The following is a 15,352-nucleotide window of genomic DNA, read 5'->3' on the forward strand; positions in this document are numbered from 1 at the left end:
CAACACGGCAATGCCTACCACAGCCACACAAGACTACTCCTCTCCAAAAAGATCAAGACGGTAAGTGCCCTGGCGACCTTGAAAATGCAGCAAAAAACAACGGATGCCCACTACTGGAGTCGAACCAGTTATCTCCTCATTGCATGTCTCAGACTCCAAGTGGAGCGTCGAGGTTACTAGTGAGGCGCATCACCGTTCTGCTTAGCGGGCCGATTGGGTTAACCAAGCTTGGCTGTGGTGTCGAGCTGACCCTGACCTCTGCCGGAGCTAATTGCTCGTTACTTTGCCTCTGGCATCTACTCTGTTTTTGGAGATCTGACCGCTAACGTGACAGACACCCAGGCAATCGTCAAGATCCTGCTGTGTCGAAGCGGCGAAACAAGAACAACGACGATTAAGGCAAGAGCGACTGGATATACTGCTGCTCGATAGAGGTCATGATGGTATGGGCGAGGACTTGCTGCACAGGCTGCACTCTGGGTCGTACAAGATTGATCTTGAGCAGCGGGTCAGAGATATATTGGAGGACATTGTACGGCTTGGAGATGGCGCTGTATGAGGCAGACACGGCTCAGGGCCTGGCAGACAATGCATTTTTAAAGATGTGGTGGCTGCAGTAGATGTATTTTTGCTGCTCTTCGCCGGCGACGATTTCGCAAAGCTTTGCATTCATCCAGGGGTCTAACTATATATACTGGAAGTCAAAGCTCGTACTGTCCACCGCTGCAACACTGACCCTCGAAACCAATCAATGCCTACTTGAATGTGCATTCTTCCCATCCTCCAGCCGCTATTAGCACACGCACCTGAGGCACTTAAAACTCACTATTTGCGGACCACCTCCTCGGGATTGATACGGGGCCGCCAGGCTTCATCTTCCAGTCGGAGGATATGATTGCCCAGGATACTTACCCTTGCGCATTGTGACACACAAGCCAATACGCCCCAGGCAGCCTTTGTAAGGGAAAATGGAAAAAGTTCCCATCATGGTGTGGCCACTGCGCGCGGGGGGAAGGACTCACCACCCTTTCCCCATCCTCTCGGAGTCGCCGTTGCAGGTTGTGGCGGCTGCAGGTAGGTGCAGGGGCTATCCTTGCTCGCCACGTGGACGCAACGAGGCGATCAGGGACCAGGCTCCCGTCCCAAGGCCTGGCTGAGGGCTGTGACGCGGGACGAACGCAGCGACAGGGGTGTGTCGTGTGTGTGTGTGCGTGTGTGTGTCACAGCCAAGGAGAGGCTGGAGTTGCTTGAGGGCTTGGGGGCTTGGGGGATTTGCCCGGTCGTATGCTGATCATCGGGTGCTAGTCAAGATTGGAGGCCTATCCATGTGCAGCTCGACCCTGGCTTCCATGACGGGCAATCATGATGGGTTTTGTCTGCCATGGTCATTTGTTCTACAAGGCCAAAATCTGTTAAATAGTCGGGCAAGGAGAATTGAGAGTTTCATGATGAGACCCGGCATGGTCCGAGCCAATCTTTGAACCTCATGGAACGGAAGCGATGGACAAAGACACATAGCCAAGGACAAATCACAGGTTATGAAGGTGTGCTGCCGCGGGACAAAGTTGAAAGAATCGACCCTGTGCCAAAGGCACGACAGAGCACCCCAACACATCTTTTACGATACCCTGGTTCTAGGAAATCCAAATCCAAGGAAAATCTTTCAAATTGATTCGCGTATACTACTAGTTACAGTCGATGGGTTGGTCTTGGGCTGCCCCCTCTCCTGGATCTAAGAAGAAAACCCAGCCCGTCTTATGTTTGACTATTGCTGCTTGATCACTGTAGGTATAGTCTTGGCCAAACAAAGACTGACCGTACCAAGTCCTTTCGCATCATCTAGATCTCTCGGTGGATCAACTATTCCGCTCGGCTGTCTTGTAGCGAAGCTCGTTGAGGAAAGTTGGCCGCACAAGAATTATCGTAATGACGCCTACTCAGAACGACTGGAGCTCCCTCGCGCCGAAGACCTGTTGCCTCTTCTCCGCACATATCTGGCCGAGCATCGGCGGCAGTAGCGCGTGATCGAGATTTCCACCTCTCCGCCCTAGGAAGAGCAGGTCCCTCAACCGTCGTCATGGCAGCGCTCGAGATTCGGAATGCGCCCCTGATAAGCGCCGCAGCCGCCCTCGTTGATGGGGTAGCAGTAAACGAAGAAGATTGCCATTCTGCACATCTTGGCCAGAAGATATTCAGGTGCACGGTAAATCTCAGGAGAGCGTCTTCTGGGGGGAGGTGATGGGTAGTATCGATAGTAGGCGGGTGGGTGTATGTCAGAGCCAGTGCAAGATCTCTGGTATACAAGACGGCTATAGTTATTTTTCGTAGGCTTGAAGGTCTTATATGCAAAAGAAGTATTCCATGTATAGCCCTATATATATTGTCTCTTATCGCGAGTAATCTCAGACCGGCGATAGGCATCACTGACCATATTCGAATCATTAAGGCATCAGAAGGACAACGTGTATATAGGACATGACCAAGGTGCGCAGCAGCGATTAGCTTTTCGTCCATATTAGCGACGCCCACATTACATCGCACATGCTCAAGCTGAACCTATCGTGCAAAAGAAGGTCCGCAGCCCGGATTCCACCCGGAACCAAGCACCAATCATATATGATGAAGCACATCTATTCACCGGAGAGTCAGCCATCATGAGCAGGCTTCTAAGGGATTATAATTAGCCATGTGCACAGTCAGAAGTGGCCAGTGTCACTGGAAACTTGTCGAGAAGTGACAAAATGTCGGGGTTTCCGCGAACGATTGTCTGAAGCAAAAGAAAAACGCAACCAATGCACATGACAGCGCACAAACCAGCCATAATTCGACCAACACAATACCCGACTCTTCAACAATCATTTACAAACTCTTGTCGGATTCGCCGAGTTTGCTCATCTTCATCTATCAGAATTGCAACAAGCCTCGAGATGTGCTGGCAAAAGATCATGCACGACAAGTGCCCTTCGTGCAAGGTCGACATCATCGAGCGCCGAGAGTCCGGGACTTGTTTTGAAGCGAAGCTCATGTTTGGCACGTGTGGTCATTCATCGATCCGAGAAGTCGTCATTACCTTGCCGTGGCCTTGTCCAACGTGCAGGATCGAGCGCGAAGCCAAGAGAGCACGTGGCGAGCTTCCTATGCCAACTCAGCCTTCGTGGTAAATCTGACTTCGATGGAGGCTGGACTTCAGAGACTATGCTGTTATGCCACAGACATAAATCTCGCTCGTCTTAGTTTTGATGCAGTGGTATTTGAAGGCCTTTTCTGCCTATTGGAGAGCTTTGGAAAGTCGACGAAGTGGAGGCCGGAACATCGAATCTCGTAATATACCAGTTACGTGGTCAGCAATCATGGATGGATTGACACAAACACTTGGGATGGCAGTAGGACAAAGCCGCGGTTCATGTTTGATTGGTCTATAGTGCAATTGCATGCCGTGGCGAGGACATTGTCACAGACAATGCGCATTGACAGACATGGTACAAGCAACCAGAGATAATGGCGTCAAATGACTATATTCTGCTTCACAATAAAACCATGCATCTGGGCTCGGAATTTCGAATCACATCACACTCTAATCCGTCGTCCAGCTTCATGCATTCGCGGCCACAATATACCAAATTTGAGACGACCAGCACTCCCCATAGTTGTGACACGTGCGTACCACCAGAGATGTGTTTCGAGACCATCACGACCAAACGCTGCAAAGATTGCAACCGCATCGTGAGCGAGCTCTTTCGCCCCGCGATGTGCCACGCGGCTGGCAGCGACTTTGGCAGCTGCGGCGACGTCACCGCACCTCGACGCAGCGAGGTTTCCACGCGTATGCCTTGCCACAAATGCACGAACCCCGGTCAGGAGAGGCAGGACCATCTCGATGAATCAGCCGAGGCGAAGCAGATCACGAAGAACCGACGCATTCGGGGTGGCTGATGGCTGTTCCCTTCAGCTCATCATTTGATCAATAATTACGAAACACCATCGACGTCTGCTCTTGCGAGTCGGGCAGAAGCATTCTTGTGTCCCAGAGAGAGATGTAGCCTTGTAAAAGTCTGAACACTATGGGGAGGAAAGAGCACCTGGAAGCGACCGGTCGCCCATCAAAAGTTTGATTGACGATTCATATTCATCAGCACATGGTCAGGCTCAGCTCACCCTTGACAATGCCGAGACTCCACTAGAGACAGGTCAGAGCCAGAATCCCGTGGCGCGAATGCCCGGGTTTGTGACACAATCCAATTTGATTTCATGACCAATGATGGGCATACAGAGGAATGAGTTCGCGAGCCAGGCAGAACATGGAGAATATGGTTGGAGGGCATAAAAATCACCCTAGAAGCTCGCATGTAAACCTCCTGCCTGGCATGAACGCCAAGGGATATTAGGCACAAACAATCATCATGAAAACACTAGACTCATTATTTGCAAATAGAATATGCAAATGCGGCTGCTACAAAGGCTGAAAGAAGAACGTCAAGCCAATATCCGCTACATTCGAGGAACACAGTGAAGGAGGTAGGCACGTGGCGGCCAGAGTTGACCTGTTGTGGTTGCAGAGCGCCTATACAGGGCGGACAGGGTGGGCCACCCGTCTGGTCTCTTGTGGTGTACCGAGGTAGTCCACAACAAGAAAGTCGATCTGAAGGTGTCATCTTCAAGGTGCCGCTAGGAACCGCTATGTCTGGGAGTGTGAACACTTTTGATATATTCCTGGCGCAGGGGAATAGCAAACCATTCTACCCCGCCCCGCAGCTCGCGAAAGCACTTTAGCAGCCTCTCAGCTCGAGCTGTCTCTTGTCTTGTTGCTGAGCGTGATGTTGAGCCAGGGGCATGATTCCCGAATCGGATCCCAAGAGCCAGCCCTCCTCGAAAATTGGGGCTGGGAGCTGACATGAAAACCACAGCCCCTTACAAAGGCTGCAAAGGTTTAATTGTTTTTGAGCGAGGGCTTCAAAGGACTAGAACAATGAAAGCCTGGGACGTGGCAGGGGACGAGGGCAGGAATGGAGTGGGTCGGGGGTTTGTTGTTGTGCTTGCCAGGGCGACGGGTGCAGCCAGCCAGCTGTCAAAAACGTCAAACCCCAAAACGGACAGGGCAACCGTGCCACACACAACATGGATGCCTCGTGGGGCGTCGTCCATCCTTGACGGACAGGCACGCACGCTGCACCCTGAAGCTCTCCCAGCTTTGGCTCCGTATCATCAACGGAGGGACCCTGCTCCTGTGCCAATTTAGATACAGTCCCATATTGACTGGCCCACCGCCGCCGCCATCGCTGGAAACGGTGTCGCAGTAGCTCAACCCCTCGAATGCGCCCCCCCTGACGCTCTCGTGCAGCTCGCGAGCGACATCAACACCCGCACGCCAGCCCGGCGCCCACGCACACTTTCCGGCACGCACCCTCGAGGCCACAGTTGACTCGCGCGCCTGCGCGCAGTCCATGCCATCACCGCCGCCATGAGTCGTCTCCTGACGGCCAGGCAAGCCGAGGAGCTGTACGCCGCCCACCACCACCCGACCTGCATCCCCGGCCTCCACCGACCACTAACCTCACCGTGTTGACCAGGCACCGCTCCATCATCTCCTACCTCGAAGCCAGCAATCTCCCCGAGAGCGCCCTTGCCATGCGCAAAGAGCTCGCCCTCGACGAGTCGGCCTTCGATGCTGCCACCACAAAGAAATATGAAACGCTCCTGGAGAAGAAGTGGACGAGCGTGGTCCGGTTGCAGAAGAAGGCAAGCTTGGACCCGACCCAAAGACAGCTCCACGCTGGTCCATGGCGATTGCTAACGGAACCACCGCGGACCCATAGATCATGGACCTTGAATCGGACAATGTGTCGTTACGAAACGAATTGGACAGTGTCGTGGCCACGCCGCTCTTCAAGCGCAAGCAGGACTCGAAATCATGGCTGCCTTCAGCACCAGCACGGCATACGCTGAAATCGCATCGCTCCGCAGTAAACTGTGTGGCTTTCCACCCAGTCTTCTCGTCAATCGCGTCAGGTGACCAGGAATCGACCATCAAGATCTGGGACTGGGAGCTTGGCGAGCTGGAAAAGACGCTGAAAGGTCACACAAAGTCAGTGACCGGGGTGGACTACGGAGGCCCGGCCGGCAACACGGTCCTCGCGTCGTGCAGCTCCGATCTGACGATCAAGCTTTGGGACCCCGCAGACGACTACAAAAACATCAGAACGCTTTCGGGTCATGATCACACAGTTAGTGCCGTCAAGTTCATTTCTTCCGGGGCCTTCGGTGCAGCATCTGGCAATTTGCTTGTCAGTGCCAGCAGAGACCAAACCTTGAGGATATGGGACGTCACTACCGGCTACTGCTTGAAAACGCTACGGGCACATGCCGACTGGGTGAGAGACGTATCGCCATCTTTTGACGGAAGATTTCTCATCTCCACTGGCAACGATCGCACGCTCCGGCTGTGGGACATGTCCGGGTCGAATCCCGACAACAAGGTCACAATGATGGGCCACGAGAACGTTGTGGAGTGCTGCGCGTTCGCGCCGCCATCGTCCTACGAACACCTGGCCACCCTGGCTGGATACAAGAAGCCCCCTGCCGCTAGCAGCTCGGCAGAATTCATGGCTACTGGCTCACGAGACAAGACGATCAAGCTTTGGGATGCTCGGGGGACATGCATCAAGACCCTGGTTGGTCATGACAACTGGGTGAGAGCTCTAGTCTTCCACCCAGGAGGCAAGTACCTGGTCTCTGTGGCGGACGACAAGTCGATACGATGCTGGGATCTCAGCCAAGAAGGAAAATGTGTCAAGACCATCAAGGACGCCCACGAGCATTTCGTCACGTGCATAAGGTGGGCGCCACTAAAGGAAGCAGCAAGTGCAGCAGCCGCAGCGGCGACAGCAGCCAACGGAGAGAACGGCGGCACACCGAGCAAGCCTCCACCCGCAGCCGGGGCCGCACCTGAGGTGCAGACGCCGTGTGTCCTTGTGACAGGAAGTGTGGACATGATGCTGCGGGTATTTGCCAACTAGAGTCCGACTGTGGAACGCAAGGACGGAGATGAGAGCAGATGAGGTCTTGTTTTATAGATGGGGTATAGCGCCAAGGAAGGGTGCCAAAACACTATTTCCGTTGTGATCATCATTTTGAGGTCCAGGCAGGACGCATTCAGAGCAGGTTTGGGAGATGCATTTGGGCCAGGAGATCTGGCTGGAAGATACACCAGAAATAAAAGAGATATCCCGAGACTTACTGGGGTCTATGCCACGTCACACGAAGCTCAACACTACTCTGAAACCATTCCGCTCGTCGTGGTACAAGGGAGACAGGCCCGAAACATGGGATACAACCTTCGGGCTACACCTCCACCGTGAATGAGCAGCACCCTCCTTAGCCTCATACGATTTGCCCCTCGCGCGAAGAATGCATGGAATCTGCAGCGATACGCTGTGTCTTCAGACCAACGCGGCCGGCTGTCAGGAAAAGTATGCGGACTAAACCAAGACTAGATGCACAACCTGGTTCGTCATGGCGGTCTAAGTCGTGGCAATGCCTTCGGAGACATGGTACCGTACGAAAGACAGTGTGTGTACGGTACCCTTCCCCAACGCAACCCCACGTATGTCGACCGAACATTGGCAGAATGTCGTCTTTTGACACTTTTCCCATCATCAGGACCTTCATTATTGGCTCACGCTGGAGCCACACTTTTGCAAGCGCCTACGACTACTGCCCAATCTGGCTTTTTAAGACCAGACCATATCGTAAGCACCATGGCCGAAGCGTCACCGGACTTCCTGGTCGAGATCCACCAGGATCTAGCTCGCAAGTGGAAGCTGCACGGCGCCAAGATTGAAAAGATATGGCGGTCGATGGACCAGAAGACCCGGCTGGAGGCAATCAAGGCCGGTGCCGCTGACGGGGTGGTTCTCAAGAATCCCTCCGACTCGTCGCTCGGCAATGTCCACAAGTTCATCCCAGAGTGGAACACACAAGAGGTCGCGGCTGCGGAGTCCGACTTCCTGCTCGACATGCTGCGCTACAGAGCCACCAAGACCCTCGAGGACCAGTACCATGCCGGCTTCAACGGCCGGCCGGGCGACTATGAGCTCATCGTGCACAGTATGCAGAAAAAGAACCTCCGCCACAAGGAGCCCTTTGAGGACTGCTACACGTTCTTTATGGACGGCGAGAGGTACGGCCACTCCTACAAGGTCAAGCTGGACAAAGAGGGCACCCTGAAGGCGTTCGGACCAGCGATCAAAGCTGGGGTCTGCGTCCCGCAGGCCGTGGGCGAGCTGGTCCTCACCAGGCAGACGTACCTGCTTCAGTGCCTGAACATCATCATTGGCGACATCCTGGATCTGGGCTCCAAGACGCGGAACACCAAGAATGTCGCCAAGAGGACATTAGACTCGGCAACCGAGTCTCTTGCAAAGATGGGCATTCAGAATAGCACAAAGGCGGACCTGCCTGATGTGATATCGACTGCCGCAGATCAAAGCTCCGCTCTCGAAGCGCGCCTAGACTTGCTGCGGACAGAGCCGGTCGCTCTTGAGCATGCGGTCAATTGCGCATTCTACACGCGGCCAGAGATCGTGCCAGATGAGAGAGGACGTAGCATGCCATCCCTACACGATAAGTTCATTAGCGGTGCTGTTCTTGATGCCGTCCTTGGCGCAGTCAAGAATGCCGCCACATGGCGTTACGTGTCGCGGATTCTGGACTTGTACTCGACAGAGACGGACAAGGCTCTCAAGGCCACTGTGGCACAAGAGCTTGCGAACATCTGCAATCAAGAGTACCTGAGGTGTCAGAATGCTCTGAAGCGAGCCCTCGCGACGAGCTTGGGTACAAAGTGGTTCAAGCGCCTGAGCAATGGCTCAGATAATGGCGTCGCCCGCCTAGCCATCAAGGGGGATCCAACCCTGCTGCTGCGCGAAGATCCGCTTCTTCATCACCTGCTTCGCCTTTGCCAGCCAGATACTACTGCCACAAAGGCAATTGACTGGATCCAGCAGCTCGATGGACTGCGCCAGTCACATCCCATGGACTGGGAGCGCCTCGTCAGCGTCGCCTACTATGCTCTTGGGGATCTGATCACGATCGTGTTGTTCACACAGTCCCTCGGCCAGGCCATCTCTGTGCCAGCTTTCAGCCGTAAGAAAGGTCAGCAGTTTGTGGCAGAGTCGTCCAAGCTAGAGACGGAGATGAACAAGATCAAGCCAGAGCTTGACCTCACGGAGTTTGCCGCACCCTTGGAGATGCTGCTCGAACCAGGGATGGCCGAGCAGGCCCTCAAGAAGTTGGACGACTTCATCGTGGACAAGTCAGGTGCGCAAATAGGGTTCTTGTACGAGGACCTGATATCTGGCTGCGTTCAGAACTTGGAGGCGATCAAAGAGAACTCGTCAAAGGGTTCCGGTGATCAGAGAGACGCGTTCGTGCCGTTGCCAGCTGCCGACACGGCGACAACAGCACAGGCGCAGATTCAGCAGAGGCGCGAGAAAGCCAAGACGCGGCCGACACAATCGTCTACATTGGCTATCACGACGCCGGCCGAAGGAACGAAAGCAGCAGACAAGGATAACATCGAGACGACCGAACAATCGGCAGAGCCGCGAGTCTCAGTAAAGGGCACGACGGCAAAGACGTTCGCCACTATTTTTTCCAAGTCAGAGAAGCGCAGCCCCATTACATGGACCGCGTTTGAGGCGGCGATGGGTGATTGTGGGTTCGCGGTGGTGCCGAAGCAAGGCTCGATCTACACATTCGAGCTTCCGTCCACGAATGTGGCAGAAAACGATGCTGGCCTTGGCAAGAACGCCACTGCGGCAGGTGACAACAAGGGGACCGTCTCTCACAGCACGGGATACAGCTCAATCACCACCCACCGGCCACACCAGTCCATCATCGAAGGCTACGATCTGCTGTATCTGGCGAGCCGGCTCCGTAGGAGGTTTGGGTGGAGTGCCAGTACGTTTGAGGTGTCGTCGTAAGCAGGACGATTGGTGCGGATGAAGGCAGTAGCGTGCCAGGTCAGGCCATTTGCCTGAAGAGTGAGCAAGCTCTGGGGATTCCAGGAGAAGCCGGGTCCCCGCATCCGCAACCACACGCCACTCCCAATCGGGCTGCCGTGGAGCCTCCAATTGCCTTATTGGGACGTTTCCCCATTCCCCGCTGGTGGACGACGCCCGTCCCCCACGATGTCACATCCTCGAGGCGACAAGGCGACACAGCTTGTCTTGGCTAGAAATAGGAAATCCCCCGTACAGATCGCGGGAAGACCGAGCTCGTCCAGTACCCTGTCATAGTGTCAGCTTTGGATTCTGCGACGACCGCCAACTAGCATATTCGCTCCAGCATGCTCCGCTCAGCCTAGCATCAACCAAGTTCACGAACGACGACAGCTTCCCCTCCTCACCCTCCCAAAATGACCGACCAGTCCCGCCTCCGATATGTCAAGCACAGGCCCCGTGTCTTCATCGTGTCCGACATATCCAACGAACCCGACGATGCACAGTCGATGGTGCGGTTGTTGACATATGCCAACGAGCTCGACATCCAGGGTCTTGTCGCCTGCACCTCGTGCTGGATGCGCACACGCGTGCACCCAGAGGACATGCACTCCATCGTCAGCGCCTATGCCAGGGTCGTCGACAACCTCAACGCCCACGTCCACCCGGCCAATCCGTACCCGGCCGCAGAATACCTCGCGTCCAACATCAAGTCCGGCCCGCCCGTCTACGGCCGCCAGGCCCTCGCCGAGGACTACCCACTCAGCGAGGGCGCCCAGCTCCTCATCGACCGCGCCGACGCCTCTGACCAGCCTCTCTGGGTTCTCTCCTGGGGTGGCGTCAACGTGCTCGCCCAGGCTCTCAAGCACGTCCAGGAGACCCGCCCCGTGGCCGCGGCGCAGGCGTTCCGCGCCAAGCTCCGCGTCTACACAATCAGCGACCAGGACGACTGCGGCGCCTGGATCCGCGTCACCTTCCCGGATGTCCTGTACATCTGCTCCCTCCACGCCTGGGGCGAGTACGGCAACGCCACCTGGACCGGCATCTCCGGCGACCTGCTCATGAAGTCGCTCGATGCGGGCGGGCCGGACACGTCGCTCGTGTCCAAGGAATGGCTGGCCACCAACATCCAGCAGAGCGGCAGCCCGCTGGGCGCCGTGTACCCAGACGTCTCGTTCATCATGGAGGGAGATACTCCAACCTTCCTGTACCTCATCCCGAACGGGCTCGGCGTGCCCGAGCAGCCGTCCTGGGGCTCCTGGGGCGGCCGGTACGGCCTGGTCGACCTGGGCGGGTCCTCGAGGCACTATGCGGACACCCGGGACGCCGTGGTCGGCAAGGACGGCGCGACACACCTGTCTGGCAAGGCGTCCATCTGGCGCTGGCGCGAGGCGTACCAGAACGATTTTGCGGCGCGCATGCGCTGGACGCTGTCCCCGGAGCGGAGCGGCGTGAACCACGCCCCCGTCGTCAGCGTCAACGACAGCGGACCCGGCGCCGAGGCTTACTACATCGACGCCGAGGCCGGGAGCGAGGTGATTCTCGACGCCTCTGCGTCATACGACCCCGACGAAGAGGACCGGCTCGAGTTTGCGTGGTACCATTACAAGGAGCCCACGACCACCGGATCCTTGGTGCACTGGCCGGCGGTGCCGGACGTCGAGTTCGTGCCGGTGGCTTCCTCCTCCTCCTCCACCGCCAACACCACCACCACAACCACAACAGGCACAACAGGCACAACAGACACAACGGACACACAGAGCCAGAACAAGACACTGGCCGCAGCCGCGGGCGCCGGTGCTATCGTCAAAGTCACCATCCCGCCCCCCGAGAAGTGCGCAGTAGACATCCTCACCGGCCAGCCGCTACCAAAGGGCCAGGTCCTGCACTTTATCCTGAGCGTCCGGGACGACGGCACGCCCAGGCTAACGACGTACAAGCGCGTCGTGGTGCAGGTGACCAACCACCAGGGCCGCGGCGGCCGGGACCTGGGCGGCAAGGTATTTGACACGGTGACCGAGGCCATGGGCCACTCAACGGGCCAGGAGACGCTTGCAGCGACGGGCCAGTGAGGAGGAGGAGGAGGAGGAGGAGGAGTGTCCTTTTGGACATCATGATAAAAATGAATGTATTTGCACCAGGGACCGTTCAGCGCGCGATGATAGTCACGACCAACTTGTATGTTAGTTCCAGCGTTGTGTTCATACGTTTATTGGTCTATACCGAATCAACTCGCCGGCAATCACAGTGAAGAAGCAACCATCCTCGACCGCTCTAGTCTTTCTCCCCCATCTAATAGCTAGTTTGATAATCATGATGAAACACCAGATCCAATTAACCCCCCGAAAGCTAGAGCCAAGAAAGCACATTCACTCATAGACTCATCCCGTCGTCATGCCCAAGCCAGCGCGAATGGCAACGCCGCGGCTCCTTTGGCAAAGTCTTTTCTCACTCGGGAAGCTTTCCGTCCACGGCCGCAGTGGCGGCAAGGTTGACGGCGGCCAGTTGCTCCTCGGGCATACCACTCTGACCAACACCAGTAAGCAAGGCGACACTGTTGATGACGTCCTTGGGCTCCAGCAGATGGTACTTTGCTAGGGTGACCTTGCTACTGGGACCGACCGTCGAAGTGAAGATGTACTCGGGATCCATAAGTTGGCCGCTGACCGTGTTCAACGCACGGAACATGTCCTCGTCTGTGAAGTCGTCACCCAGGCAGTAGACAAACTCGAGTTTGCCATTCTTATCGCTGTCCGCGTGGTGCTCGTGGACCAGCCGCTTGGCAATCTCGCCCTTGTTGATGAACGTAGGGCGCACCTCCAGGTTGGCTTTGCCTTCCATGACCTCGACGTCCCACCTCTTGGAAACGCCGGCCAGGAGCTCCTTGTGTGCTTGCTGGGCAGCATGCAAAGCTTGCTCCTGATCGGCTTGGCGGTAGTGCCAGGTCAGAGCGCAGCGCTTCCGTTCGATAAACGAGCCTGTCACAATGAGTTAGCATTTTTCCCGGAGTCGACGCACATATTTATGCACAATACTTACCATTAACTCTGTCTGTCCACTTCTGGAACACCTCCATGACCTCAGCCTGCCAGCCCATGTCGAATTGCTCAGCAAGATTAGCCCAAGTATTCTCGCCTGGCTGCCGAATAAAGCTGCCGTGCTCGGCACTGAATCCGATTTCTGATATGTGGCCGAGATGCTGCTCCAAGAACTCCTGGTCTCTGCCAGAAATGACCCAGACGGCGTTTTGCGGATCCGCGGCGAGCGACTTGAGAGTCTGAATCAGCCTCTCGGTCGGGATAGCCGCACTAGGCTCTCGTACGATCGGAGTCAGAGTGCCATCATAGTCGAACATGAACAGTCGCCTGCCCGCCTTGCGGTATTGCTGAAGCAACTTGGTCGTGTCAAGCAGCGGGGTCATCATGTTCTTGCTGGTGGAGGCGAGCGTGCCAACCAGCTTCCGAATGAACTTGCTGATCCAATTCTGGACGTTGTGCGTGGTAACGTGCCGGTAGAGGCTGTGCTGCATCGCCAGGCGCATCTCGTTGGACATTGACAGGGCATTGTCGATTTGCTTGGCAACGTCCGTCAGGTCCCAGGGGTTGATGTGGATGGCGTCCCGAAGGCTACCGGCTGTCCCACTGAACTCGGACAAGATCAGCGGGCCATGTGTGTCGCGCTGACACACCACATATTCCAAGCTGGTGGTGTTCATGCCGTCGCGCACAGAGGTGATAAGACCTATGTCAGCCGCACGGAGTAGGGCAAAGTACTCGTCGCGCTGCAGGTACTGTGGGAAGTGCTGCACAGGTGAGAACTCGAGATTTCCATGTGTGCCATTGATCCTCATGACGAGCTGGTTGACTTGGGATGCGATCTTGCTCTCTGCGTCATCCTTCTCCTCGCTGATTGTGGTAGGCGACGTCACCTGCACGAGAACGACATTGCCTCTCCACTCGGGGTACAGCTCCAGGAAGCGCTCATAAGCCATCAGCTTCTGAACCACGCCGCGGACACTTCCCAGACGGTCGCGACCGACAATAAGCTTTTTGCCCTCGTACATCTTGCGTAGCGCCAGGTACTTCTCAGTAACCTCCTTCGAGAAGGCAGTTTCTTCTGCCTTGGCTGCATCAATGCCAATGGGGAAGACCCCGACCTCGACACGTACTCCGTAAGCATCGATGCCGAGGGAGTCGGAGGGATATTGCAAAATGCGCGTGCAGCAAGAAGAAAAGTGTCGCGAGTAGCTGTAGGACTGGAAGCCGACAAGGTTGGAGCCCAGAACGCCCTCCAGCACCTCCTTCCTCCGCGGCAGGCAGCGCAGAAACTCGCTGCTGGGGAAAGGGCAGTGCAGGAAGAAAGCGATATACATGCTCGGGACCCGCTGCCGGAGCATGCTGGGGAGGAGCATGAGGTAGTAGTCGTGAATGATGACGACATCGCCTGGCTTGTAAGTCTCGATGATCTTGTTGGCGAATTTGAGATTGGCACGGTAGTAGTCAGCCCACTCTATGCGCTCCGAGTTCCCGTTGCTGGGCTCGTGCTGCTTGTAGTGCAGGAGCGTGTACAGCTCATGCTCGGCGTACCTTCTCCACCGCTCCTGGTCTTTGAGAAGGATTCCATCATCGTGGTTGTCGTCATCGTCGCACAGCCACACCGGGATGGTCTTGACCTGGCTGTCGTGGGCTAGCTGGGATTCCAGCTTGGCTTTGTGCTCAGCAGGGATCCAGAGACCATCGACCGCTGGTGGTGTGGGGGGCGCATCGCCAGGCACGGGAATCGGAGCAGAGAGGTGCGTCGCACCACGAATGTCTGCAGTCGATTTCGGTCCTGTGTCGGCGGTAAGGTGGTCAAGGGGACGATCGATCTCGCCCGTCCAAGCCACAACCGTGTGCTGCCATGGTGTTTCGTCGGACGAGAGGTATACGAAAGAGTCGAGCAGAGCAGACTGTCCGCGCCGTACTCCGGTTTCCTGCAGTAGTGCACCAGCAGAGTCAGCATCATGTCGCAGATCGCGTTCGTCGCAGTGGCTCCATTGTTCTGCCTACGTACCCATGTGCCGTCCTTGTGGTATCTGAGAGAGTGCGGTGTGAGGAAAGTGGCGGAGATGATGTTGCCAGTGAGGGCCAAGTCTGGCGCGGCGGATTGGAAGTCTGTAATGGATTCCTTGCGCGCGGGCTGCTTTGACAAGCTCATACGGCGGAGAACCTCATGATTCGACGTGGCACCGCGCACCAGGTCGGAGGGAGAGACTGGCCTTTGCGGCTCTGTGCCCTCAATCTGGGAGGGGGATTCGACGGTCGCAGAGGACGAGGGCAGCTGCCGAGTCTGGTTGCTGCTGACAGGATTCTTGG

At 56.2% G+C, this 15,352-nt stretch overlaps 4 protein-coding genes and 1 non-coding gene across 5 annotated transcripts; 3 read left to right on the top strand and 2 right to left on the bottom strand.

Annotated features, from left to right (window-relative positions):
- Positions 1 to 104: 104 nt before the first annotated feature.
- Positions 105 to 210, bottom strand: B0I36DRAFT_t110. Its single transcript has one exon. It is a non-coding gene; the product is annotated as a tRNA-Thr (tRNA).
- A 5,034-nt stretch (positions 211 to 5,244) lies between these two features.
- B0I36DRAFT_324853 (LIS-1 1) lies at positions 5,245 to 7,270 on the top strand. Its single transcript, XM_046154167.1, has 3 exons — positions 5,245 to 5,496; positions 5,568 to 5,736; positions 5,814 to 7,270. The coding sequence occupies exons 1-3, from the start codon at positions 5,459 to 5,461 to the stop codon at positions 7,011 to 7,013; spliced, it is 1,407 nt and encodes a 468-aa protein (XP_046011302.1). The 5' UTR covers positions 5,245 to 5,458; the 3' UTR covers positions 7,014 to 7,270.
- A 484-nt stretch (positions 7,271 to 7,754) lies between these two features.
- Positions 7,755 to 9,980, top strand: B0I36DRAFT_363617 (ipa protein; the record flags this gene model as incomplete). The annotated part of the gene is made up of 1 exon (XM_046158832.1): positions 7,755 to 9,980. The coding sequence occupies one exon, from the start codon at positions 7,755 to 7,757 to the stop codon at positions 9,978 to 9,980; it is 2,226 nt and encodes a 741-aa protein (XP_046011303.1).
- Positions 9,981 to 10,414: 434 nt separating this feature from the next.
- B0I36DRAFT_245444 (uncharacterized protein) lies at positions 10,415 to 12,070 on the top strand (the record flags this gene model as incomplete). Its single annotated transcript, XM_046150155.1, has 2 exons — positions 10,415 to 11,671; positions 11,771 to 12,070. The coding sequence occupies 2 exons, from the start codon at positions 10,415 to 10,417 to the stop codon at positions 12,068 to 12,070; spliced, it is 1,557 nt and encodes a 518-aa protein (XP_046011304.1).
- A 376-nt stretch (positions 12,071 to 12,446) lies between these two features.
- On the bottom strand, positions 12,447 to 15,194 carry B0I36DRAFT_244515 (family 20 glycosyltransferase; the record flags this gene model as incomplete). Its single annotated transcript, XM_046150063.1, has 3 exons — positions 12,447 to 12,976; positions 13,038 to 14,970; positions 15,051 to 15,194. The coding sequence occupies 3 exons, from the start codon at positions 15,192 to 15,194 to the stop codon at positions 12,447 to 12,449; spliced, it is 2,607 nt and encodes an 868-aa protein (XP_046011305.1).
- Positions 15,195 to 15,352: the final 158 nt, after the last annotated feature.

The sequence above is a fragment of the Microdochium trichocladiopsis genome (assembly GCF_020744255.1).
Source record: "Microdochium trichocladiopsis strain MPI-CAGE-CH-0230 chromosome Unknown B0I36scaffold_6, whole genome shotgun sequence".
NCBI classification, from domain to species: Eukaryota; Fungi; Ascomycota; class Sordariomycetes; order Xylariales; family Microdochiaceae; genus Microdochium; species Microdochium trichocladiopsis.